Source organism: Acipenser ruthenus, chromosome 43, assembly GCF_902713425.1.
Source record: "Acipenser ruthenus chromosome 43, fAciRut3.2 maternal haplotype, whole genome shotgun sequence".
Classification (NCBI taxonomy): domain Eukaryota; kingdom Metazoa; phylum Chordata; class Actinopteri; order Acipenseriformes; family Acipenseridae; genus Acipenser; species Acipenser ruthenus.
The window spans coordinates 8,297,990-8,323,831 of record NC_081231.1 but is presented as its reverse complement, the minus strand read 5'-3'; the positions used below and the strand labels follow the sequence as shown (position 1 = coordinate 8,323,831).

Genomic DNA, 25,842 nt, shown 5'->3' with positions numbered 1-25,842 from the left:
CATTGAAACTTCCTCATTATGCAAAAGCCCTGATACTAAAATAAACATTCAGTTTATATTTCTACACTTTTATTTTGGTGCTCATGAAGCTGCTGGGTTGGCATCACTGGAGGTTTTTAATCCAGAGCTGGGATAGCATGAGCAGTGGTAATGTGAGCTACCTGTGAGCTCCCCCACTCTGCCACTGGAACCACGTCTCACTGCCCAGCCAGTCTGTGACATCTCTTTTGGAGGCTGCCTGCAATGATGCACGAGGCAGGGGCAGCTTCAGGCTGGATTGAAGTGACTGTTTGTCCAGGTAGTCCCCCTCTGTCCCAGCAGGGAGTCTCCCTCAGAGGGGTGAGGCTCTACAGTGGCCGAGCCTTTGAGGAGGGGTGGCAAGAGCCCCCAGAGCAGAGACACACAGAACACCACACTTGTAGGTTTGCATTCAACAGGAGAATAGTTAGAGTGAAACCCTGCTTCAATGTTCCCCTCAGATTTTCACATGAATTGTTTTTCATTATACCACAGCTTTATAACAGATCTTTGTTTAATTATTTTCTAAGGAGCAGAGCAGACCCTTTCCTCTAAATATGATTGAGGGCATGTTTGGTATGAAGCTGCTCAGCTCAATCTCCCCTTTTCAGAATCCCCTCTTGGCAGTTTAACAGGGGGTGCAGGGCTGCATTCCAGTATTCAGGCTCAATTTAAACCCTGCCTGCCTTCACTTCCTCTCACTAACCACAGACACGTATTTCCTTCTCAGAAATGAACACAGAGCTGAGCTGACTGCAGAAAAGCAGAAGTGTGTTTTGATGGGCACATTAAAAAGACTGCAGCATCGGAATATATTTTAAATAAAAGAAAATAAAAAGGGGTTACATCTGACCCCTAGGATTTAACTCTAGTCATTACGATTGCAGACATGGAGATTATACACACAGAGCAATGAACTGGGTGAGGAGGTGATTGAACTCTAGTCATTACCATTGCAGGCATGGAGATTACACACACAGAGCAATGAACTGGGTGAGGAGGTGATTTAACTCTAGTCATTACCATTGCGTGCATGGAGATTACACACACAGAGCAATGAACTGGGTGAGGAGGTGATTGAACTCTAGTCATTACCATTGCAGGCATGGAGATTACACACACAGAGCAATGAACTGGGTGAGGAGGTGATTTAAGTCTAGTCATTACCATCGCAGGCATGGAGATTACACACACAGAGCAATGAACTGGTTGAGGAGGTGATTTAACTCTAGACATTACCACTGCAGGCATGGAGATTACACACACAGAGCAATGAACTGGGTGAGGAGGTGATTTAACTCTAGTCATTACCATTGCAGGCATGGAGATTACACACACAGAGCAATGAACTGGGTGAGGAGGTGATTTAACTCTAGTCATTACCATTGCAGGCATGGAGATTACACACACAGAGCAATGAACTGGGTGAGGAGGTGATTTAACTCTAGTCATTACCATTGCAGGCATGGAGATTACACACACAGAGCAATGAACTGGGTGAGGAGGTGATTTAACTCTAGTCATTACCATTGCAGGCATGGAGATTACACACACAGAGCAATGAACTGGGTGAGGAGGTGATTTAACTCTAGTCATTACCATTGCAGGCATGGAGATTACACACACAGAGCAATGAACTGGGTGAGGAGGTGATTTAACTCTAGTCATTACCATTGCAGAATGGAGATTACACACACAGAGCAATGAACTGGGTGAGGAGGTGATTTAACTCTAGTCATTACCATTGCAAGCATGGAGATTACACACACAGAGCAATGAACTGGGTGAGGAGGTGATTTAACTCTAGTCATTACCATTGCAGAATGGAGATTACACACACAGAGCAATGAACTGGGTGAGGAGGTGATTTAACTCTAGTCATTACCATTGCAGGCATGGAGATTACACACACAGAGCAATGAACTGGGTGAGGAGGTGATTTACAAAGAAAAGAAACTGGAAGATTCTTAGAAGTTACATTTTTTTGATGAGAGTTAATTACGTTTCACAAAACAACAAAGATTTTGTTTCAATCAGCCATCAACTTATTTTAAATGTTCCCATTAGTATCACAGTAGAAGATTGAAGGTATCATTTAAAAAGATAAATGGGTTAAACATAATAATCTAATTATTAGAAGACTTAAACACTAAACACAATTGTTTGTGTACATTCACTTTATTATGCAGCAGTTTAAACTAAGAATTAAAGAATGCTTTATATTGTGGAGCACATTGTTTTTATGTGTGTATTGTATCACAAAAATATCAGTAATGCTGTTTGAAATATCTAGGCCCGCCCCTTTTTACTGAACTCATTCAAGGAGGAATGTACATTACCAACCAATGCAGTCTAAACTGTACAATGTAAAAGCTGAACAGTGTTTTGGTGCCACCTACTGGATACATTGAAGCATTGCAAATTTAACGCTTGTAACTTTTGAAGGGCTACAAGCTAACGCCACTCAAATAGAATATTAGTGTTATTAATAAAACCTGAGAGATGTCTCGTCATGTTTTGATAATAAACGCTTTCTTCAATGCACACTTTCTGTAGGCTGCTTATTCACCTTCACTCGTGTTGCTTCTCCTGAATGAATACACTGGGTACAGACCGGGGACAACAACTACAGACCCAAATACAGCTTTACAGAAAGTACTGTTGGGCGCAGTAATATAAATGCAGAGTATTGTATGAGAATATTTACCTTTGTTTCCAATCCTCGCAGTCATAAGCAGCTAAACTACTAAAACATTTTAAAAATACTGTAACTGGACTGTTTAATACAAACCTCTCACTCTCTGACATATATGATCTGATTTCATTATTCATTCAATACATTTAGTTTATTAACCTGCTCTGTCTCTCCACTGGGTAGTTATTCATATAATAAAAAGCATTTCATTCAAAGAGCTTTAGTTTTCTAACGCCTCTGAGGTTTTTCTTGTGGAATGGGACGCTTTTTAATCACAATAAGACACCTCAGGACATCTTTTCAAAGCTTTTACGCCAGTCTTTAATTAACTCCTATTTATTTTAGAGGTAAACCACCTGTTCATTTTACAAAACTAGAACCACACAGCTGAGTAATACACTGTATTTCAAGTCCTCTTCAGCACTCTCAGTGTGTTTAGTTTTTCATGTTGTAACATTAACATGATGTCTTGTCCTTTTTTAAATCAATAGCAGTTAATTAAAGCCTGGAGGAAGCGCTCTGATAACGCGTCCCCTCGAGTCTCACAGAGCAGCGCACTCCTTGGCGTGTCTCATTGCTGGTGACTCTTCTGCTGCTGTGGACGCGGCTCTGTTGCCTGGTTTAGTTCGCAGCGCAGTCTGAGGAAGAGTCTAAATCTGTGCCGCTGGACAGCAGGGAGGAATACTGTCCTGGATAAAGAATAGGAGACAATAATACAGTTTAAGAGAAACTAAATACAAGCATGTGGTAGAAATAGCAGAGGTTACTGCCTGGAAGTTTACTCGTAAAGAATGACCTTTCTGTTACCCTGTGCTGTATTTACCAAAAACAAGTTCACACGCACTGAACCTCCAAGACTAGCGAAGAGAAAGCTATGAAACTGCGCCCATGCCTGCGCCATTGTGGATCTGTTTGTGACAACGACGCTCAAACTTGAACTAACCTAATATACGTCTAAAAACATTATCATGGATATACCGTCAGTGTTTAAACATCTTGTTCTGAAGAAGAGGACGGGAAATAACAATATCGGTACAAAACACACATTACATATCCGCGAAAAACTCTCTGCATCGGCGCTGCTGCCTCAGTCACAGCGTCCCGGGTGATAAAAGGCTGTACCAACTCCGACATGGAGGAGGGGGTGTTAACTGAATTAAAATTGTATTCACTGGAAAAACTAGAGCTACAAACAGCTCGTTTACGGTGATACAATTGAAAGTGTTGTTTATTTTTAATTAAAAGATCCGCGGTATCACAATTTCCTTTGCGGTTCATATTAGATGAATTGTTAAACCGCGCTGATCAGTGTGTATTTTGTGATTGGTATATTCCTGGTTCTGTGGGAGACAGACCCGTTCAGACACTGAGGGAGAGCAGAGAGGAGGTGAGAGAGTCTGCATGGAGCTCTACAATGTGTTTATAAACTACAGAGCGCTGTTATATTGTATTATTTTGAAAGGTCCGGGTTGTAGTGTGGTAGGAGCGCGTTGTTTTATCCGTTCAGACACTGAGGGAGAGCAGAGAGGAGGTGAGAGAGTCTGCATGGAGCTCTACAATGTGTTTATAAACTACAGAGCGCTGTTATATTGTATTATTTTGAAAGGTCCGGGTTGTAGTGTGGTAGGAGCGCGTTGTTTTATCCGTTCAGACACTGAGGGAGAGCAGAGAGGAGGTGAGAGAGTCTGCATGGAGCTCTACAATGTGTTTATAAACTACAGAGCGCTGTTATATTGTATTATTTTGAAAGGTCCGGGTTGTAGTGTGGTAGGAGCGCGTTGTTTTATCCGTTCAGACACTGAGGGAGAGCAGAGAGGAGGTGAGAGAGTCTGCATGGAGCTCTACAATGTGTTTATAAACTACAGAGCGCTGTTATATTGTATTATTTTGAAAGGTCCGGGTTGTAGTGTGGTAGGAGCGCGTTGTTTTATCCGTTCAGACACTGAGGGAGAGCAGAGAGGAGGTGAGAGAGTCTGCATGGAGCTCTACAATGTGTTTATAAACTACAGAGCGCTGTTATATTGTATTATTTTGAAAGGTCCGGGTTGTAGTGTGGTAGGAGCGCGTTGTTTTATCCGTTCAGACACTGAGGGAGAGCAGAGAGGAGGTGAGAGAGTCTGCATGGAGCTCTACAATGTGTTTATAAACTACAGAGCGCTGTTATATTGTATTATTTTGAAAGGTCCGGGTTGTAGTGTGGTAGGAGCGCGTTGTTTTATCCGTTCAGACACTGAGGGAGAGCAGAGAGGAGGTGAGAGAGTCTGCATGGAGCTCTACAATGTGTTTATAAACTACAGAGCGCTGTTATATTGTATTATTTTGAAAGGTCCGGGTTGTAGTGTGGTAGGAGCGCGTTGTTTTATCCGTTCAGACACTGAGGGAGAGCAGAGAGGAGGTGAGAGAGTCTGCATGGAGCTCTACAATGTGTTTATAAACTACAGAGCGCTGTTATATTGTATTATTTTGAAAGGTCCGGGTTGTAGTGTGGTAGGAGCGCGTTGTTTTATCCGTTCAGACACTGAGGGAGAGCAGAGAGGAGGTGAGAGAGTCTGCATGGAGCTCTACAATGTGTTTATAAACTACAGAGCGCTGTTATATTGTATTATTTTGAAAGGTCCGGGTTGTAGTGTGGTAGGAGCGCGTTGTTTTATCCGTTCAGACACTGAGGGAGAGCAGAGAGGAGGTGAGAGAGTCTGCATGGAGCTCTACAATGTGTTTATAAACTACAGAGCGCTGTTATATTGTATTATTTTGAAAGGTCCGGGTTGTAGTGTGGTAGGAGCGCGTTGTTTTATCCGTTCAGACACTGAGGGAGAGCAGAGAGGAGGTGAGAGAGTCTGCATGGAGCTCTACAATGTGTTTATAAACTACAGAGCGCTGTTATATTGTATTATTTTGAAAGGTCCGGGTTGTAGTGTGGTAGGAGCGCGTTGTTTTATCCGTTCAGACACTGAGGGAGAGCAGAGAGGAGGTGAGAGAGTCTGCATGGAGCTCTACAATGTGTTTATAAACTACAGAGCGCTGTTATATTGTATTATTTTGAAAGGTCCGGGTTGTAGTGTGGTAGGAGCGCGTTGTTTTATCCGTTCAGACACTGAGGGAGAGCAGAGAGGAGGTGAGAGAGTCTGCATGGAGCTCTACAATGTGTTTATAAACTACAGAGCGCTGTTATATTGTATTATTTTGAAAGGTCCGGGTTGTAGTGTGGTAGGAGCGCGTTGTTTTTGTGTGTGTGTGTTGTATTTGTGAAGCGGCGTGTTTGTTTTTATTCATATCTCCTCAGTTGCAGTCTCCGTGCCGCGGGCTCAGTGCTGCACGAGTGGCGGGTTTGCAGACAGATTGAGCTCGTGTTGAAAACATCTAGCGAGTAAATATTGTCTTTGGCGGTCTGGCTATTTTTGTCGTGCATGTTATTTTTCTATTCGTGAGACCGCGTGGAACTTAGAGACTAGCAATCGGGGAAGTTTTTTTTATTTTTTATAAACGAGATCAAATATATTTTCAGTATCAAACAATTATTATTTCACTGAGTGGAGTGTGTGCACGTGTACCGTAATGATTGTAAAAACAGCGCATTCCAAAACGTTCATACAGTGACTATCCCATTTTCACACTTACATGAACACGCATGGAAACCCGGCTTTCTGTCCTTCTTAATGTGTTTGAAATCATATTTAAATATACTTTCAATGAAGTGTACCTTTGTTGCCTTTGCTAGTTTTATTCTAGGTGTCCTCAAATGTATTTGCTTACGATTGTAAGTCGCCCTGGATAAGGGCGTCTGCTAAGAAATAAATAATAATAATAATCATAATAATAATAATAATAATATTCTGCTGGTATCATTTAAAACACTGAGGGAGACCTCAGTTCCAAACTCGTGCTGTGGAGCGTCACACAGGGTTTTTAATATTGCTACCTGAAAGAAACTCGTTTTTATTTTGATGCAGGATATCTGGTACTACACGAGGTTACAATACAGGTTTACAAGCCTTGCTTTCAGATAGTGCTGCACTTCCTTGCTCACCTGGGGGGTGAAATTGCCCCCTCCTCTTGAACGACTCCTTTCACAGTAACTTAATCTGTATTCCTGTAATCTCATACATCTGTGAAAGTGAACTAAAGCAAATAATATATGTAAAAAAAAAAAATAAAATCTTTGTTCTCCTTGAACTAAACAAACACATTTTCAGATCTGAAGAGCAGAAAGGACACATTCACTGAGGAGACGGTCAGAGCGAGTGACTGGAGCACTAGAGCCGTGCTGCACATCCCACTGACAATACCTGAAGTAAGTGTCTCTCTCTTTATTCATTCAATTTCAATCAGCTTCATACTCGGCTTATATTGTCTCATTGTAACTGAGTGTGTCAGAGCAGTCACTGTGTTACTGGGCAGGATTGTAATTGTGTGCAGTGCCTTGTTTATTATTGTGACATTGTTGCTTAATATTACAGAAGGAAACGTATCTGAAAGGCTAAGAGTTTAGCACAAGAATGTGCGTTACAGTACAATTAATCTCTGTTATTTACACAGATTAAAAAGGGCTGATCACCTGCTTTTAAATTAATTTTTTCAGTAGATCTTTTCCATGACTCATTTCCAACTGTTTCTTAAGTGAACAGTACTGTGCAAGTTATTGCTCTGCACACAGAGGTGTCTCAAATCAATACTATGCAAGTTATTGCTCTGCACACAGAGGTGTCTCAAATCAATACTATGCAAGTTATTGCTCTGCACACAGAGGTGCCTCAAATCAATACTATGCAAGTTATTGCTGTACACACAGAGGTGCCTCAAGTCAATACTATGCAAGTTATTGCTGTACACACAGAGGTGCCTCAAATCAATACTATGCAAGTTATTGCTCTGCACACAGAGGTCCTCAAATCAATACTATGCAAGTTATTGCTGTACACACAGAGGTGCCTCAAATCAATACTATGCAAGTTATTGCTGTACACACAGAGGTGCCTCAAATCAATACTATGCAAGTTATTGCTCTGTACACAGAGGTGCCTCAAATCAATACTATGCAAGTTATTGCTCTGCACACAGAGGTGCCTCAAATCAATACTATGCAAGTTATTGCTCTGCACACAGAGGTGCCTCAAATCAATACTATGCAAGTTATTGCTCTGCACACAGAGGTGCCTCAAATCAATACTATGCAAGTTATTGCTCTGCACACAGAGGTGTCTCAAATCAATACTATGCAAGTTATTGCTCTGCACACAGAGGTGTCCTCAAATCAATACTGTGCAAGTTATTGCTCTGCACACAGAGGTGCCTCAGATCAATACTATGCAAGTTATTGCTCTGCACACAGAGGTGTCCTCAAATCAATACTATGCAAGTTATTGCTCTGCACACAGAGGTGTCCTCAAATCAATACTATGCAAGTTATTGCTCTGCACACAGAGGTGCCTCAAATCAATACTATGCAAGTTATTGCTCTGCACACAGAGGTGCCTCAAATCAATACTATGCAAGTTATTGCTCTGCACACAGAGGTGCCTCAAATCAATACTATGCAAGTTATTGCTCTGCACACAGAGGTGCCTCAAATCAATACTATGCAAGTTATTGCTCTGCACACAGAGGTGCCTCAAATCAATACTATGCAAGTTATTGCTCTGCACACAGAGGTGCCTCAAATCAATACTATGCAAGTTACTGCTGTATACACAGAGGTGCCTCAAATCAATACTATGCAAGTTATTGCTGTACACACAGAGGTGCCTCAAATCAATACTATGCAAGTTATTGCTCTGTACACAGAGGTGCCTCAAATCAATACTATGCAAGTTATTGCTCTGCACACAGAGGTGCCTCAAATCAATACTATGCAAGTTATTGCTCTGCACACAGAGGTGCCTCAAATCAATACTATGCAAGTTATTGCTGTACACACAGAGGTGCCTCAAATCAATACTATGCAAGTTATTGCTCTGCACACAGAGGTGCCTCAAATCAATACTATGCAAGTTATTGCTCTGCACACAGAGGTGCCTCAAATCAATACTATGCAAGTTATTGCTCTGCACACAGAGGTGTCTCAAATCAATACTATGCAAGTTATTGCTCTGCACACAGAGGTGTCCTCAAATCAATACTGTGCAAGTTATTGCTCTGCACACAGAGGTGCCTCAAATCAATACTATGCAAGTTATTGCTCTGCACACAGAGGTGCCTCAAATCAATACTATGCAAGTTACTGCTGTATACACAGGTGTCCTCAGATCAGTAATTGCAGTAACATTCTAAACAATTAGCCTTGTTTTTGATAAGTAAAAACATTATAAGGACAATTCCATGAAAAAGTGCCACGGCCATGAAAAAAAAAAGTTGTATTTATCAGAAGCATCTCTCCCTGTATTTGTACTGAAGGGTGTCTATCAATGCAGGCTGTATTATTATTGTTCTCTTTGTGCCTTTACTTTACAGGCATTTAAAATTACTGTTAAAAAAGCAACATTTTCACAAGTCCAGCTTCCATACACTGTAGCTATCAATGGTAGATACATGTTTTAGTCGCACATTTGTAAATAAATCACATTTTGACTCTGGGTATGTAATACCAAGTTGTTATTATTATTGTTATTTAATTCTTAGCAGATGCCCTTATCCAGGGCGACTTACAATTGTTACAAGATAGCACATTATTTTTTTACATACAGTTACCCATTTATACAGTTGGGTTTTTACTGGGTTAGCAATCTAGGTAAAGTACCTTGCTCAAGGGCACAGCAGCAGTGTCCCCCACCTGGGATTGAACCCACGACCCTCCGGTCAAGAGTCCAGAGCCCTAACCACTACTCCACACTGCTGCCCAGTTACTAATATTACATTTTCTTGGGATGAAGGAAAATATTTTAGTGATTCAAAATAATGGTGTTTAAATTAAACCAAATGTCACAGCCATCACATTTTCTTGGTAAAGTTTCTATAAAAGTTGGATACTACATTATATATTTTGTTCAAACTTTCTCTGCAAAGCTAATTTTTTAAAATGTATGTTCTGGAATAAAAATGTTGACCCTTTCTTAATAGTAAGTGCCCAGATTAGCGTCATGGACGTGACAGTTCTGGACATGACTGGTAGTAAGCTTGATGAGATTGCAAAGTAATCCCATGTCTTATCATGCACAAGCTAAATATTAATTGAAATCACTGAAGGGCACCAGAGCACATTGTCATGAGACCATATAAACAGATCTCAAGACCAAACAATCATGTCACTCATCTTAATGGGGATTAAAGTGTTTTCTGTCATCTGCTGGTCTTACATTTTTGTGTTCATGTTAACGCCCCTCCATAGTAAAATGTTAAAATGACAGTTGGTGGCAATGTGCTGAAACACGCACATTTCATTGATTTACTGTAAGATCAACAAAATACACGTACCTTTAAACTGCAGTCTCATCGTGTTAGTTCAGTCACTTCATTCAAAGCACTTGCATTTCACTTTGCATTTTGCATCGCGTTATTATAACCATTCAGGACGCACTTCAGGAATTATTTATGTTTTATTTCTGTTCCTGATTACATGTTTTTATTTAATAATAGGGGTGCTCTGATAATCGGGAGCCTATCTGCATGGCACCGATAATTATTATTATTATTATTTATTTCTTAGCAGACGCCCTTATCCAGGGCGACTTACAATCGTAAGCAAATACATTTCAAGTGTTACAATACAAGTAATACAATAAGAGCAAGAAATACAATAACTTTTGTTCAAGCAAAGTACAAGTGTGACAAACCACAATTCAATAATACAGCAGATAATAGTGATAGTTACATCAGGATATGATTAAATAGTGATAGTTACATCAGGATATGATTAAATACAAAATACTACAGGTTAAACACTTGGCAGATTACAGTATTCTGAAGTACAGGATTAAATGCAGTAAAACAGGGGGCAGATAAGAGCAAAATAAAGCACATTTACATGAAGGGTGATAGTGTCCCAGGATACAAACAGAGGAGTTCTACAGGTGCTGTTTGAAGAGTTGAGTCTGAAGGAGGTGCCGGAATGTGGTCAGGGACTGGGCAGTCCTGACATCTGTAGGAAGGTCATTCCACCACTGCGGAGCGAGGGTGGAGAAGGAGCGGGCTCTGGAGGCAGGAGAGCGTAGCTGAGGTAGAGCCAGTCTTCTAGTGCAGGCGGAGCGGAGAGGTCGAGTGGAGGTGTAGGGAGAGATGAGGGTCTGGAGGTAGCTGGGTGCAGTCTGGTGAAGGCATCTGTAGGCTAGTACAAGAGTCTTGAACTGGATGCGAGCGGTGATCGGGAGCCAGTGGAGTGAGCGGAGTAGTGAAGTAGTGTGGGCGAAGAGAGGCAGAGAGAACACCAGGCGGGCAGCAGAGTTCTGGATGAGCTGGAGCGGACGGGTGGCGGACGCAGGGAGGCCAGCCAGGAGGGAGTTGCAGTAGTCTAGGCGGGAGAGTACCAGGGCCTGGACCAGGAGCTGGGTAGCATAGTTGGTGAGGAAGGGTCGGATTCTTCGGATGTTGCTTAGGAAGAATCGGCAAGTGCATGCCAGAGTGGAGATGTGCTGGGAATAAGAGAGACAGGGGTCCAGGGTGACTCCGAGGTTCTTAGCGGAGGAAGAGGGAGAGAGTGTGGTAGATTCCAGAGGAACAGAGATAGAGAGATCAGAGGAGGGGGAGGAGGAGGGAAAGAAAAGGAGGTCAGATTTAGAGAGGTTGAGTTTGAGGTGATGCGAGTGCATCCAGGAGGAAATAGCAGACAGACAGGTAGAGATACGGGAGGAGATGGTGGAGTCAGAGGTGGGGAAGGAGAGGAAAATCTGAGCATCATCAGCATAGAAATGGTATGAGAAACCATAGGATGCGATGAGGGGGCCCAGGGAGCGGGTGTAGAGAGAGAATAGGAGAGGACCCAAGACTGAGCCTTGGGGGACTCCAGTTAAGAGAGGGTGAGGTGTGGCGGTTGCTCCACGCCAGGTTACCTGGTAAGTGCGGTTGGAGAGGTAGGAGGAGAACCAGGCCAGAGCAGTGCCAGAGATCCCCAGGTCAGCGAGAGATGATAGTAGAATAGAGTGATCAACAGTGTCAAAGGCAGCAGAGAGGTCGAGGAGAATTAGGACAGAGGAGAGAGAGGCAGCTCGGGCACACTTAAGTGAGTTGGTGACAGACAGGAGGGCGGTTTCAGTGGAGTGAGCAGAGCGGAAGCCAGATTGGAGAGAGTCAAGCAGAGAGTGGTTGGACAGGAAAGCAGAGAGCTGGCGGTGTACGGTCCGCTCGAGGGTTTTGGAGAGGAAGGGTAGGAGGGAGACAGGACGGTAGCTCTGGAGGGAGGTGGGGTCGAGGGTAGGTTTTTTGAGGAGGGGAGTGATAGAGGCTTTTTTGAAGGCAGAGGGAAAGATACCAGAAAGTAGAGAGGTGTTGAGGAGGGAGGAGATGAAGGGGAGTAGAGCAGGAGCAGCAGCTTGAAAGAGGTGAGTGGGGAGGGGGTCCAAGGCACACGTGGTGGGTTTGTGACCCTGGAGCAGGGAGGAGAGGTCAGAGTCTGAGAGGGGCAAGAAGGTGGAGAAGGAGGGCGAGTTAGTAGGGGATGTAGTGGGTGTAGGGGTTGGAGCAGGAGGGGGTGCGGGGGAGGGAGAGGTGTTAAAGAGTTTGCGGATATCTGAGATTTTAGAAGAGAAGGAGGCAAAGTCATCAGGGGAGATAGAGGAGGGAGGAGGAGGAGGGGGGAGGGTTTAGGAGGGAGGAGAAGGTAGAGAATAGTTTACGTGGGTTGTTAGTGGAGGCTTGGATTACAGATTGGAAATAAGTACATTTAGCAGAGTAGAGGAGAAGGAGGAGAGGAGGAATAAGAGGAAGTAAAAACAATAAGAGGAAATAAAAACACACACAATCGGCTATCTGCAGTGTGTGTTATTTTAGCCGATAATGTACATCCATATACATGATTGAATTTCATCCAGCACAGAATTTAAAGTTTGCTCAGGCATGCTTACTAATGATGCAAGAACATTGAGACACTCATTTTCCCAGTGCTGTGTAACGTGAGATCATCCTGCAGTAAATAACCCTCTAAAGAGCCGTGTTTGGATTTTTATAAATATCTGAAGACAGCAATAGGATAGCGAGTTGTGTGCAGCAGAACAGACTTGATGCTGCATTAAATCCAACGAGGAACTGCGAGTAGAATATTATTCTGATGCTTAAAAAAACAATAGATTGAATCCTAAATAACACTGATGGTTTAAATAATAATAATAATTATTATAATTATTTGTAATTGTGTATCTTGCTCAATCTCATTGGTTGCGGGTGTGTTCTGTCGTTTTTTGAAGCTGTAATTGATTACTGTGCCATCTTTAGTAACAAATTCAAGTTTGATAGAATTTTATAAGCAGATATTTTCATGAGATCTTTTTGTTTTTGATGAAGTGAACAGTTGAAGTTGTGCTGTATTTTGAATCAGTGTATGCTTACAATAAGAATGTAACGGCCGCTGTTGTAGTTCACGTTGCCAGACTGTTTCTTTTCTACTGTACAGTGCAGGTAGAGGTTATGATACGCAATGCTAGACAGCAAGTGGCTATACAAGTTCATGTCACATTACAGATGTTTTTTTCTACAGAATTGTTTTCACTTGTACAAATGCAAAGTGTTATTTTTGTGTGACTGTTGTAAAACAAATGTATAAATTGCTGTCCAGCACACAGTATAATACTTCGTTATTCTTTGTATTCATTTTCTGAAGTAAATGCAACACGTAAACAATACCTGTTCATTTTAACATTCATAATTGTAAAACAGTTTCAATTTGGCCCTGGGTCTTGTTCTAGTAGTTTACAATAGCTTACATGCACTGTCTATTATGATCGGTATCGGCCGATATGGGCAGAGAACCATCGACTATCAGCATCAGACAAGAAAATCTTTATCGGTGCACCCCGAATTACTGCAGCACTTCATGACTGTCACTACATTACTTTATACTCTGAATTACTGCAGCACTTCATGACTGTCAGCACATTACTTTATACTCTGAATTACTGCAGCACTTCATGACTGTCACTACATTACTTTATACTCTGAATTACTGCAGCACTTCATGACTGTCACTACATTACTTTATACTCTGAATTACTGCAGCACTTCATGACTGTCACTACATTACTTTATACTCTGAATTACTGCAGCACTTCATGACTGTCACTACATTACTTTATACTCTGAATTACTGCAGCACTTCATGACTGTCAGCACATTACTTTATACTCTGAATTACTGCAGCACTTCATGACTGTCAGCACATTACTTTATACTCTGAATTACTGCAGCACTTCATGACTGTCACTACATTATTTTATACTCTGAATTACTGCAGCACTTCATGACTGTCACTACATTACTTTATACTCTGAATTACTGCAGCACTTCATGACTGTCACTACATTACTTTATACTCTGAATTACTGCAGCACTTCATGACTGTCAGCACATTACTTTATACTCTGAATTACTGCAGCACTTCATCACTGTCACTACATTACTTTATACTCTGAATTACTGCAGCACTTCATGACTGTCACTACATTACTTTATACTCTGAATTACTGCAGCACTTCATGACTGTCACTACATTACTTTATACTCTGAATTACTGCAGCACTTCATGACTGTCAGCACATTACTTTATACTCTGAATTACTGCAGCACTTCATGACTGTCAGCACATTACTTTATACTCTGAATTACTGCAGCACTTCATGACTGTCACTTCATTACTTTATACTCTGAATTACTGCAGCACTTCATGACTGTCAGCACATTACTTTATACTCTGAATTACTGCAGCACTTCATGACTGTCAGTACATTACTTTATACTCTGAATTACTGCAGCACTTCATGACTGTCAGCACATTACTTTATACTCTGAATTACTGCAGCACTTCATGACTGTCAGCACATTACTTTATACTCTGAATTACTGCAGCACTTCATGACTGTCACTACATTACTTTATACTCTGAATTACTGCAGCACTTCATGACTGTCAGCACATTACTTTATACTCTGAATTACTGCAGCACTTCATGACTGTCACTACATTACTTTATACTCTGAATTACTGCAGCACTTCATGACTGTCACTACATTACTTTATACTCTGAATTACTGCAGCACTTCATGACTGTCAGCACATTACTTTATACTCTGAATTACTGCAGCACTTCATGACTGTCACTACATTACTTTATACTCTGAATTACTGCAGCACTTCATGACTGTCAGCACATTACTTTATACTCTGAATTACTGCAGCACTTCATGACTGTCACTACATTACTTTATACTCTGAATTACTGCAGCACTTCATGACTGTCAGCACATTACTTTATACTCTGAATTACTGCAGCACTTCATGACTGTCAGCACATTACTTTATACTCTGAATTACTGCAGCACTTCATGACTGTCAGCACATTACTTTATACTCTGAATTACTGCAGCACTTCATGACTGTCACTACATTACTTTATACTCTGAATTACTGCAGCACTTCATGACTGTCACTACATTACTTTATACTCTGAATTACTGCAGCACTTCATGACTGTCGGCACATTACTTTATACTCTGAATTACTGCAGCACTTCATCACTGTCACTACATTACTTTATACTCTGAATTACTGCAGCACTTCATGACTGTCAGCACATTACTTTATACTCTGAATTACTGCAGCACTTCATCACTGTCACATTACTTTATACTCTGAATTACTGCAGCACTTCATGACTGTCAGCACATTACTTTATACTCTGAATTACTGCAGCACTTCATGACTGTCACTACATTACTTTATACTCTGAATTACTGCAGCACTTCATGACTGTCACTACATTACTTTATACTCTGAATTACTGCAGCACTTCATGACTGTCAGTACATTACTTTATACTCTGAATTACTGCAGCACTTCATGACTGTCAGCACATTACTTTATACTCTGAATTACTGCAGCACTTCATGACTGTCAGCACATTACTTTATACTCTGAATTACTGCAGCACTTCATGACTGTCAGCACATTACTTTATACTCTGAATTACTGCAGCACTTCATGACTGTCACTACATTACTTTATACTCTGAATTACTGCAGCACATCATGACTGTCAGCACATTACTTTATACTCTGAATTACTGCAGCACTTCATGACTGTCACTACATTACTTTATACTCTGAATTACTGCAGCACTTCATGACTGTCAGTACATTACTTTATACTCTGAATTACTGCAGCACTTCATGACTGTCAGCACATTACTTTATACTCTGAATTACTGCAGCACTTCATGACTGTCACTACATTACTTTATACTCTGAATTACTGCAGCACTTCATGACTGTCAGTACATTACTTTATACTCTGAATTACTGCAGCACATCATGACTGTCAGCACATTACTTTATACTCTGAATTACTGCAGCACTTCATGACTGTCAGTACATTACTTTATACTCTGAATTACTGCAGCACTTCATGACTGTCAGTACATTACTTTATACTCTGAATTACTGCAGCACTTCATGACTGTCAGCACATTACTTTATACTCTGAATTACTGCAGCACTTCATGACTGTCACTACATTACTTTATACTCTGAATTACTGCAGCACTTCATGACTGTCACTACATTACTTTATACTCTGAATTACTGCAGCACTTCATGACTGTCAGTACATTACTTTATACTCTGAATTACTGCAGCACTTCATGACTGTCAGCACATTACTTTATACTCTGAATTACTGCAGCACTTCATGACTGTCAGCACATTACTTTACACTCTGAATTACTGCAGCACATCATGACTGTCAGCACATTACTTTATACTCTGAATTACTGCAGCACTTCATGACTGTCAGTACATTACTTTATACTCTGAATTACTGCAGCACTTCATGACTGTCAGTACATTACTTTATACTCTGAATTACTGCAGCACTTCATGACTGTCAGCACATTACTTTATACTCTGAATTACTGCAGCACTTCATGACTGTCACTACATTACTTTATACTCTGAATTACTGCAGCACTTCATGACTGTCACTACATTACTTTATACTCTGAATTACTGCAGCACTTCATGACTGTCAGCACATTACTTTATACTCTGAATTACTGCAGCACTTCATGACTGTCAATAAATTACTTTATACTCTGAATTTTTTGTCATAAAACGTCTGCTGCAAATAAAGTAATTTTTGTTGTAGAGGGAAAAAAGAAAAGAGACGAGTGTTCCGGCCCTTTATTTATATTATTATTTGTATTATTATTGTTTGCGGTGCGGACGAAAAGCCGCCGCCATTATTTGATTTTAAAACCTCGTAGGGATGCGTGGCTGATCAGCTACTGATTATTTAACTAGCTGACAGTCACGCATCCTTACTAAACTCGTGCAGACTGTGGCCGAGGGGTAATAAGATAATTAACAGCTAGTTAACCCCTCGTCCAGAATATAAAAGCCTCCAGCTTTCCTTGTTTGGAGTGGTGTAGAACGAGTGAGGAGTCAGGAGGTAAGAGAGAATTCAAAGTAAACAATTGCTATACGTTCTGGCTCTAAACCAGCACGATACTCGTTTGTTTGGCCAACGTGCCCCTTTGTTTTGTTTAAGTCTTTTATTTCCTATTGTTTAATAAATGAACTGAACGCCGTAGCGTTTCAGTGTTGCCCCGCCAGTACCTGTTTGTTTTGGTTTTGTGTTTTGTGGTCTGAAGTCACCCACTGCAAGCCATCTTGTTCACAGTCTCCTATTAAAAACAACACATCTGCAATCAATTCAGTCTTGAATGCAGAAAATATCTATAAACAGATGTGGCAATGAATTAACAAAGTGAAGTGAAACAAGTCAGAGTTTTAGCTTTAAAACTCCTACATAAGTTGAGTGTTTTTGTGCATTTTCAAATTAACACTTGAACCGCCGAAATTTCTGACGAGTTACAACCGCGCAGCGGGTCATTAAAACAGCTTCGATATGAAAATGAAAAACAATCGGATACAACTTCATATTTTTATTTATGAACACCATACAGCTGTCTAATTAGTACAATCCACACAGACACTTTTCAACTTTACCAGTGCATGTACCGCAGACTGCCTGTTCACAACGGGCGCAGGCTTCCAATGTTTTGTTTCTGTTGCATTTAGCAGCCTGGCCTTGTCTTTTCCTCCGTGTGCCAGTGGCTGCAGCACTGGCTGAAGGTTGAGGGGCATTTGCAAGCCGGATTGCACTTCTCGAAGCAAAATGTTTCTGCTGCAGCTCCAGGGCTAGCTGCAGAATGAAGTTCCTCTGGGAGATTGTGTTCCCGGTGCACTCCTTCAAAACAAAAGCCAGGTCCAAAACATTATAAAAAACAGCCACAGGTCACCTGTGAGAAGCACCCTTGATAGAATACTGCCATGCCATTTGATCAAGTACATCCACACCATACTCCGTTGAGTTGTAAAGTGAAACACTCTCTGGCTTTCGTTTAGCATCAGTCCCTATGGTCACTGATTTATGAAGAGAGCTTAGAATAATAATAATAATAATAATAATAATAATAATAATAATAATAATAAATGATGTGTAGAATGACTTTCATCAGTGTTTCAAGCACTCAACAGGATTATAATAGGCAGTTGTATTGCAATGTTTTACTGTTCTGTATTTAATATGCATTTTTTGTAAATGGCCCCAACATTTAATCTCAACCTTGTGGGATAAGCCATTACAAAGAAACATTTCAAGAATAATGTCTACACATAAGATTGTTAGTGATATGAGCGAGTTTCTGAAAATTTGCTCAGTGATTTAATTTCCTGCAAAGGGTGAAAGTGCTATTTTAATGATATTGCTATACGTTTCAGTAGTTTGACATGTACAAAAACAGCTGACAGCACTTACATCATTATATAATAATTTGATTGTTAGGGAACTTGTAAATAAATGACCTACCTGCTTGAAAAATCATACTGTTAGTTGTGGGAAAATGTTTATTTGCATGTAAATCATTATATTATGTGAAGATTGGAACGAAGTTTTAGGCTACCAATAATCAGAATAATAATTAGAATTAATAGTAGAAGATGCTGAAATGGAAAATGCTGCCAATCTGTCTGCTGGGTAGATTGTCTATGGAGGGTTCCCAGCCCAGAATAAAGAAAAGGAGACTCTCGCTCTATAAACTAGGAGGGCTATCCTTGACTGTTCTTGAGAAATATTATTTGGCTGCAAGGCTCTATTTGGTGCAATACTGGATTTTCAAAAATGTAAATGCCGGATGTACCCACATGAAACCATTCGGCGATCACAAGTACAAGCTTACCAGAAAACAAAATATTAACTGTTGTGAAATATTCATAGGATAAACATCACAGATCACTGTCCAATCAAAATGCATTTCACTGAAGCCCCAGGCATTTAGAAATACCTTTTATTATGAGGTGCAGCATTTCAGTATCTTAGGTTTCAGTTTAGGTGACTGTTTATACCATGATTTTAAAGTGCAGTGTTACTGGAGAGCAGACTAAATTGCTTCACTGTGCCAGGAATGCGTCCTGACTGTGGCAGTGTGGTTTGCAGTGTACAGGTGCAGCACTGATGCGGTGTGGAATTATCACACAGATTTGTAATCCAGTTGGAAGTGACCAAATAATGATCCCCGGCATTACGCAGCAATGTGCAGTGCACAGGGTAAATAATAACGGGTTTGCAGTACCAAATAATAAACACAAGTATCCCTCCCACAATGTACAAACACGGTCACCAGTCCTGGGTGTGTGCTGCAGTGCTCGTGTTGGGTGATCCGGTTTATTGCTGACAATAGTGCAGTGCTGTTCCAGGTTTTTCGCTGGCCCTTGGCAACAGCTCTGGAATGTGTTAGTCATCTATTAATACAACAACCAACAATTATAGGCAAAACAAAACACTCACGATAAGTTATCACGATACTGCACAGGTCCTTCCAGGTTATTTTCTCGTAACCAAAGCGAAGGAACAGATTGCGATTCTCCGTCCCCATTCATGCCGTCACACATGACCCCTTTGGTAAACGAGTGCAGCTGCCCCTCCAATCTGCGACTGCCACGTCTTTTCCCTTCCAGGTCAATGAGTTAATTAACCAGAGTTCCACCCCCTTTCTAGCTGGCCGACTTCCCTTGAACCCTGGGAAAGAACTGTCGGGCCAGCCCGTCCAAGGTACAACTCTGTTCTCTGACAGATCACCAAGAATCACTGTGTTTCTGTCACACTGACCCAAAAGAAAACTTTTTATTACAGAAAGTGTTGATGAGTTGACAGATCTATCTGATGTTGAACTTCTTCACGTTACGCAGCCATCAAACAATTTGGTGTAAAATGATCCTGATACACAAGCCGAAAGTCACGTTCTGTCAGTCAGACCTCAAACAGGTAGAATGTTCACCGCAGCGGAAGGGTTAAAAGCAGCAAGAGATGGTGCCTCCCTTCCAAATCGAGGCAGATCATTCCACACCTGTGGGGCTCTGAAGCTGAACGCTCTACCACCTGCCTGCTTTCTCTGTGTCCTTGGAATACTTGTCATGGTTAAGAAAATACATGGGAGTTACTGTTTACATTTCCATGTGAGACGAGTTGTCAGACAGATGTGTAAATGAAGACAATAACACCTGTTTCTTGAAACATCAGATTTGCTCGTTTTCAATGCTCCGCTCCATTTCTGATGACAGAATGAAATCTTAATTGGCACGGAATGACCACCTTGGAGTAGAAACACACGAGTGACTCAAATGACAGGCTTGCTGTTGATTTAAACACTTCCGCCTCTGTGTTCTGGGAGGGGAAATGTCTTCACACAAGGGGTGGTTGATATGATGTCATCGGGCACACACTGCAGTTCAGGGGCTATGCACGCGTGTATGAGGCCAAAGGCAGCCTAGGTCTGTACTCAAGTGTAAACGGGCTCAAATGATATGACTCTTAGAGCTGATAGACTCTTAGAGCTGATAGAGCCTAAGCCAGTCCAGGCCCGAGCTGTAAGTGTAAACACAACGTTAGAGAACAGATCGTAATACTTCATTTCATTTTCTGTTTTCAGGACTGCCTTATCCTGGTGAAAGCCAAAGAACAACGATGGAGTCTGTTTACATTAAACAGGAGGAGGTTATGGAATTGGTACCTGTCTGCATTAAACAGGAGATGCCTGAACTGGAACCTGTCCACATTAAAGAAGAGACTGAACTGGAGCCTGTCCACATGAAAGAAGAGACTGAACTGGAGCCTGTCCACATTAAAGAAGAGACTGAACTGGAGCCTGTCCACATGAAAGAAGAGACTGAACTGGAGCCTGTCCACATTAAAGAGGAAGAGACTGAACTGGAGCCTGTCCACATTAAAGAGGAAGAGACTGAACTGGAGTCTGTCCACATTAAAGAAGAGACTGAACTGGAGCCTGTCCACATTAAAGAGGAAGAGACTGAACTGGAGCCTGTCCACATTAAACAAGAGACTGAACTGGAGCCTGTCCACATTAAAGAAGGGACTGAACTAGAGCCTGTCCACATTAAAGAAGGGACTGAACTAGAGCCTGTCCACATTAAAGAAGAGACTGAACTGGAGCCTGTCCACATTAAAGAAGAGACTGAACTGGAGGCTGTCCACATGAAAGAAGAGACTGAACTGGAGGCTGTCCACATTAAAGAAGAAGAGACTGAACTGCAGCCTGTCCACATTGAAGAGAAGTCTATTGGCTGCTTGTTTAAGGATACAGAAAAAATATCCCTGCCAAAGATATCACATCAATGTAATGAATGTGGGAAGAGTTTCAGCTGGCCAGGAAACCTAAAAACACACCAGCGAATTCACACTGGAGAGAAGCCATATCAATGTACTGAATGTGGGGAGAGCTTCAGTGCGTCAGGAGGCCTAAAAAGACACCATCGATTTCACACTGGAGAGAAGCCATATCACTGTTTTGAATGTGGGAAAAGCTTCACTGAGAAAGGAACACTAAACAAACACCAGCGAATTCACACTGGAGAGAAGCTGTATCAATGTACTGAATGTGGAAAGAGCTTTAATGTGTCAGGAGGCCTAAAAAGACACCATCGATTTCACACTGGAGAGAAGCCGTATCACTGTTTTGAATGTGGGAAAAGCTTCACTGAGAAAGGAACACTAAACAAACACCAGCGAATTCACACTGGAGAGAAGCCGTATCAATGTACTGAATGTGGGAAGAGCTTTAATGTGTTAGGAAGCCTAAAAAGACACCATCGATTTCACACTGGAGAGAAGCCGTATCACTGTTTTGAATGTGGGAAAAGCTTCACTGAGAAAGGTAAACTAAAAAATCACCAGAGAATTCACACTGGAGAGAAGCCATATCAGTGTGTTAAATGTGGGGAGAGCTTCAGTCGGTTAGGAAGCCTAAAAAGACACCAGCGAATTCACACTGGAGAGAAGTCATATCAATGTACTGAATGTGGGGAGAGCTTCAGTGAGTCAGGAAGCCTAAATAGACACCAACGCATTCACACTGGAGAGAAGCCGTATCACTGTGTTAAATGTGGGGAGAGCTTCAGTCAGTTAGGAAACCTAAAAAGACACCAGCGAATTCACACTGGAGCCAGCCTCCCTCCCTCCCAGTCCCTCACCTCTCCACCCTGCTTGTTGGAGTGTGGAGAGCTGTCTGATTCCTTGTCTCTCTCTCACCCTGCAGTAAATGAAGGGGGTCCCCAGGAGTGAGAGCCAGCCTGAATCCAGAGACACTGAGAAGGGGAGCGTGTCAAACTGAAGGAGACAGACCCATTCTTTCAGAATGAACTGCATTGGAAATTAACCCTTTGCGGTCCATTGTCGGACCTGGTCCCACATTGCAATTATTCCTATCAGGTCCATTGTCGGACCTGGTCCCACATTGCAATTATTCCTATCAGGTCCATTGTTGGACCTGGTCCGACATTGCAATTATTCCTATCAGGTCCATTGTCGGACCTGGTCCCACATTGCAATTATTCCTATCAGGTCCATTGTCGGACCTGGTCCCACATTGCAATTATTCCTATCAGGTCCATTGTCGGACCCTGTCCGACATCATTATAGAAACGCAAAAAACGGGTTTCTAGTCGTTTATTCTCTGGAAAAAGCCGAGAAAACCATTCAATGGCCGAGTGGGAGCGACAGGAGCCGAGATAAGTCGAAAAAAAAAGGACGTATCTCATGAATAGTCATACATGGTATCAGGTATCAGATAACGGGGCGGTCATAAGTAAACAAGCTGGCTGATGCGTCAGCGCACAGAGAACACGGACATTTGCAGAGCTTTTCTGAGATGTTATAGTAATAAAATAATGACTTGGATCGCATTATTGCGGAGTTTGGTGATAAAACGAGTGATCAGGAGATGATTGATCGGTATGTACGACTATTATTATTATCATTATTATTTATTTCTTACATAGGTGAAAGCGATAGCGAACGAAAGGGCGGGGCTGGAGATGCCTAGTGAGTGCTTTGTTGATATCCAGTGCCTTTTAAACCCGTTTGACTGTGGAAAAAAATACTTTTAAACAGCGCGTCCTTTTTTTTATTTGATGTTGTGCAAACTTTTCCCTGCTTTGCTGAGTGTTTAAAGCGCACATAAGGACCTTTTTATTTGATTGTGTCGCATGTTCCCATGTGTTGCTACAACTGTTTACGTAAGGTGTATGTATTGTTTTAATTTATTTTTTTACATTTTGACCACTTTTTTAAACTTTTAAATTGCATTCACTGTCTCAAGATGGCTTCCCATGTACCCGCATGGACCTCTCAGAACTTTCCCATCATCCTCCTGCTCACATGTAACACAATAAAATAAAAAGGTCCTTCTGTACCCTTTAAGTACCGAGAACCTCCAAGCGTGTTGTATACTGGAGCCCTATCATTTTAGTAGAGCTCTATAAATATACTGTAAAACATACGTTTGCAAGCAAACAATTCACAAAATGTGCATTTACTCAAATCTGCAAAACCTACATGCTACAGCATTACCATCATTACTACATTCATAGTTTGTAAAGTTTATGAATAATTGATCTAAACAATCTGCAGAGTGAAGTTGCCTCAGACTGTTTGACAGTAACAGAGCTGGTGCTTTTGTGGAATCACCATTAGCTGTTTATTCCTTTTGGGCAAAATATGGCTTGTTTGCTTGTATCTTGTATCAGTATGATATCATTAGAGTGACAATGCAGTACATTCTAAGGCAGGCTTAGTTATTTAGAAAGGATTGCATTGAAATTGAGTTTGAGTTCCTGTATGTTTTCCAGTATCTGTGTGTATAAAGGGCACATTATTATGCTTCCATTACCTCTGTATGTAAAAGGTTTGTCATTGTTTAAACTGTCAATGATTCCTGAGATACAGATCTGCAGTGGAACTGAACAAACCCAAGGGAGACATTGGAAAATACAAACTTGTCAAAGGGGGGTTTGATAATATGGGCTTGTGGTGAATATTCCCTGAAGATGATATTAATACATGAAAGTGTATTATAAATGTAACTGGACAGATTAATGAAATCTGTGTCTTGAAGAAAAAGGGCTCCTTTCCTGCAGACACACTGAACTGTGTGACCCCTGAACTAGGTGAGCAGGGCTGGGTGGCATCTGGACTGGATTAGGCTGAAAGGACAGTTGAATTCTGTACAGATAATTCACAGCGGCAACAAGAAGCAGTTTGACACGAGGAAGACATAAAGCATCGATGTCCTAGCGGAAAAGGACATTAAACATCAAAGGACTGAGTTTTAAGGTGCAAGATGAACAAATGACCTAATGCAGATAGCAACCTAGCATAGAGAAATGCTATAAATATTCAAGCAAAACTAAACATGTTGTGCTCCACTTTGATTGCTAAACTAATTGCTGTCACTCTGCTATGCCAAGCTGCAACTCCGGGACTCTGACTGAGAACACGACCCAAAAAGGGAAGGCAAGCTAGTAAACGACCAAATACAAAGAGTCTGAGTCTGCTGTACCTAAGCCAGTATAGTTCCAGTTGCGTTTTCCTCTCATGAAACTAAATTAATTAATTGTAACACTATCACGTACAATTAAAATGTTAATTGTTTAGTTTGCACACCTTGTGTGTGAAATAACGTTTTAGTGAAACTTGATGAAGTAACTATAAGTAATCTAACTCATAGTTGTATGAAGAATTTATTTTAAAGTAAACTTGCTATATCGATAAACAATTTACTATTAGTAAGCTTAGTGTGATCTATTGTAAGATTGTCTGAACCATTTCAGTTTAGGCTGTATGTGAGTGTGTGTGCGTGTGTGTGTAAGCAGTGTCATATTTCACTGGTCCTGCTAGATGTTTTAATGCAGGCTGAGAGCTTTGACTGACTGGAATAGACTACAGATATATGACCAAAGGTTTTGCCTCACTCTATAGAATGAACTAATTTTGCTTCATAAAGTCTAATGAAACCTGCTGAATAATGTTACGTTAACATATTGAATTACAGTGATTTGTAGTTTTGCATATACTGAATGAAAAAGTGACAGATATTGAAATAAATTGACATTTTGAAATCTATGAAGTACTGTACTACTATTATGACATCCAGTAGACTTTTGTGATATCCTTGTGTAGTTTCTTTGATTACACAATGTTAAATAAGTTATGAATTGTACCAAAAATTCTAGGTGATGCTAAACTTTTGTCTGAGCTGCACATATAAATCAGCACTGCCATTAAAATAGAATGTCTAAATCTTTATATATTATATCTCAATTGCATTCTATAAGACAGTGTGAAGTGTAGATCATGCTATTAAAAGAGAACACCTTTACACATTTCACTATTCAGAAGCCACTAATAAACTTTGCATTGATTTTACACTGAACTGTTGTGAAGTGTTTTTTCTTTATTGCTTTACTGCTCGGCTCCACTATTTGTGCTGCCTGTCTAGGAGAAGAGAAGTCTATTAATCCAAACAGCATGCAGATTGATTTAGATTGGATCAGGAGCAATGGATCCTCAAACAGGTTTGCACTGTACAGGGATGTCATGCATGCGGAAATGGAAAAAACAACAAACAAAATCCAGCATTACTTTAA

General features: G+C 41.0%; 1 protein-coding gene across 1 annotated transcript; it reads left to right on the top strand.

The window, feature by feature from the left end:
• Nucleotides 1-3,870: 3,870 nt before the first annotated feature.
• Nucleotides 3,871-22,621, top strand: LOC117962830 (gastrula zinc finger protein XlCGF57.1-like). The gene is made up of 3 exons (XM_059011851.1): nt 3,871-4,100; nt 6,907-7,004; nt 20,832-22,621. Exon 3 carries the CDS (start codon nt 20,867-20,869, stop codon nt 22,478-22,480), a length of 1,614 nt encoding a protein of 537 aa, XP_058867834.1. The 5' UTR covers nt 3,871-4,100; nt 6,907-7,004; nt 20,832-20,866; the 3' UTR covers nt 22,481-22,621.
• The last annotated feature ends 3,221 nt before the right edge of the window (nt 22,622-25,842 follow it).

What these genes read in the sequence shown, in the direction of transcription:
- LOC117962830 (XM_059011851.1), top strand. Translation starts at nt 20,867, where the DNA reads ATGGAGTCTGTTTACATTAAACAGGAGGAGGTTATGGAATTGGTACCT.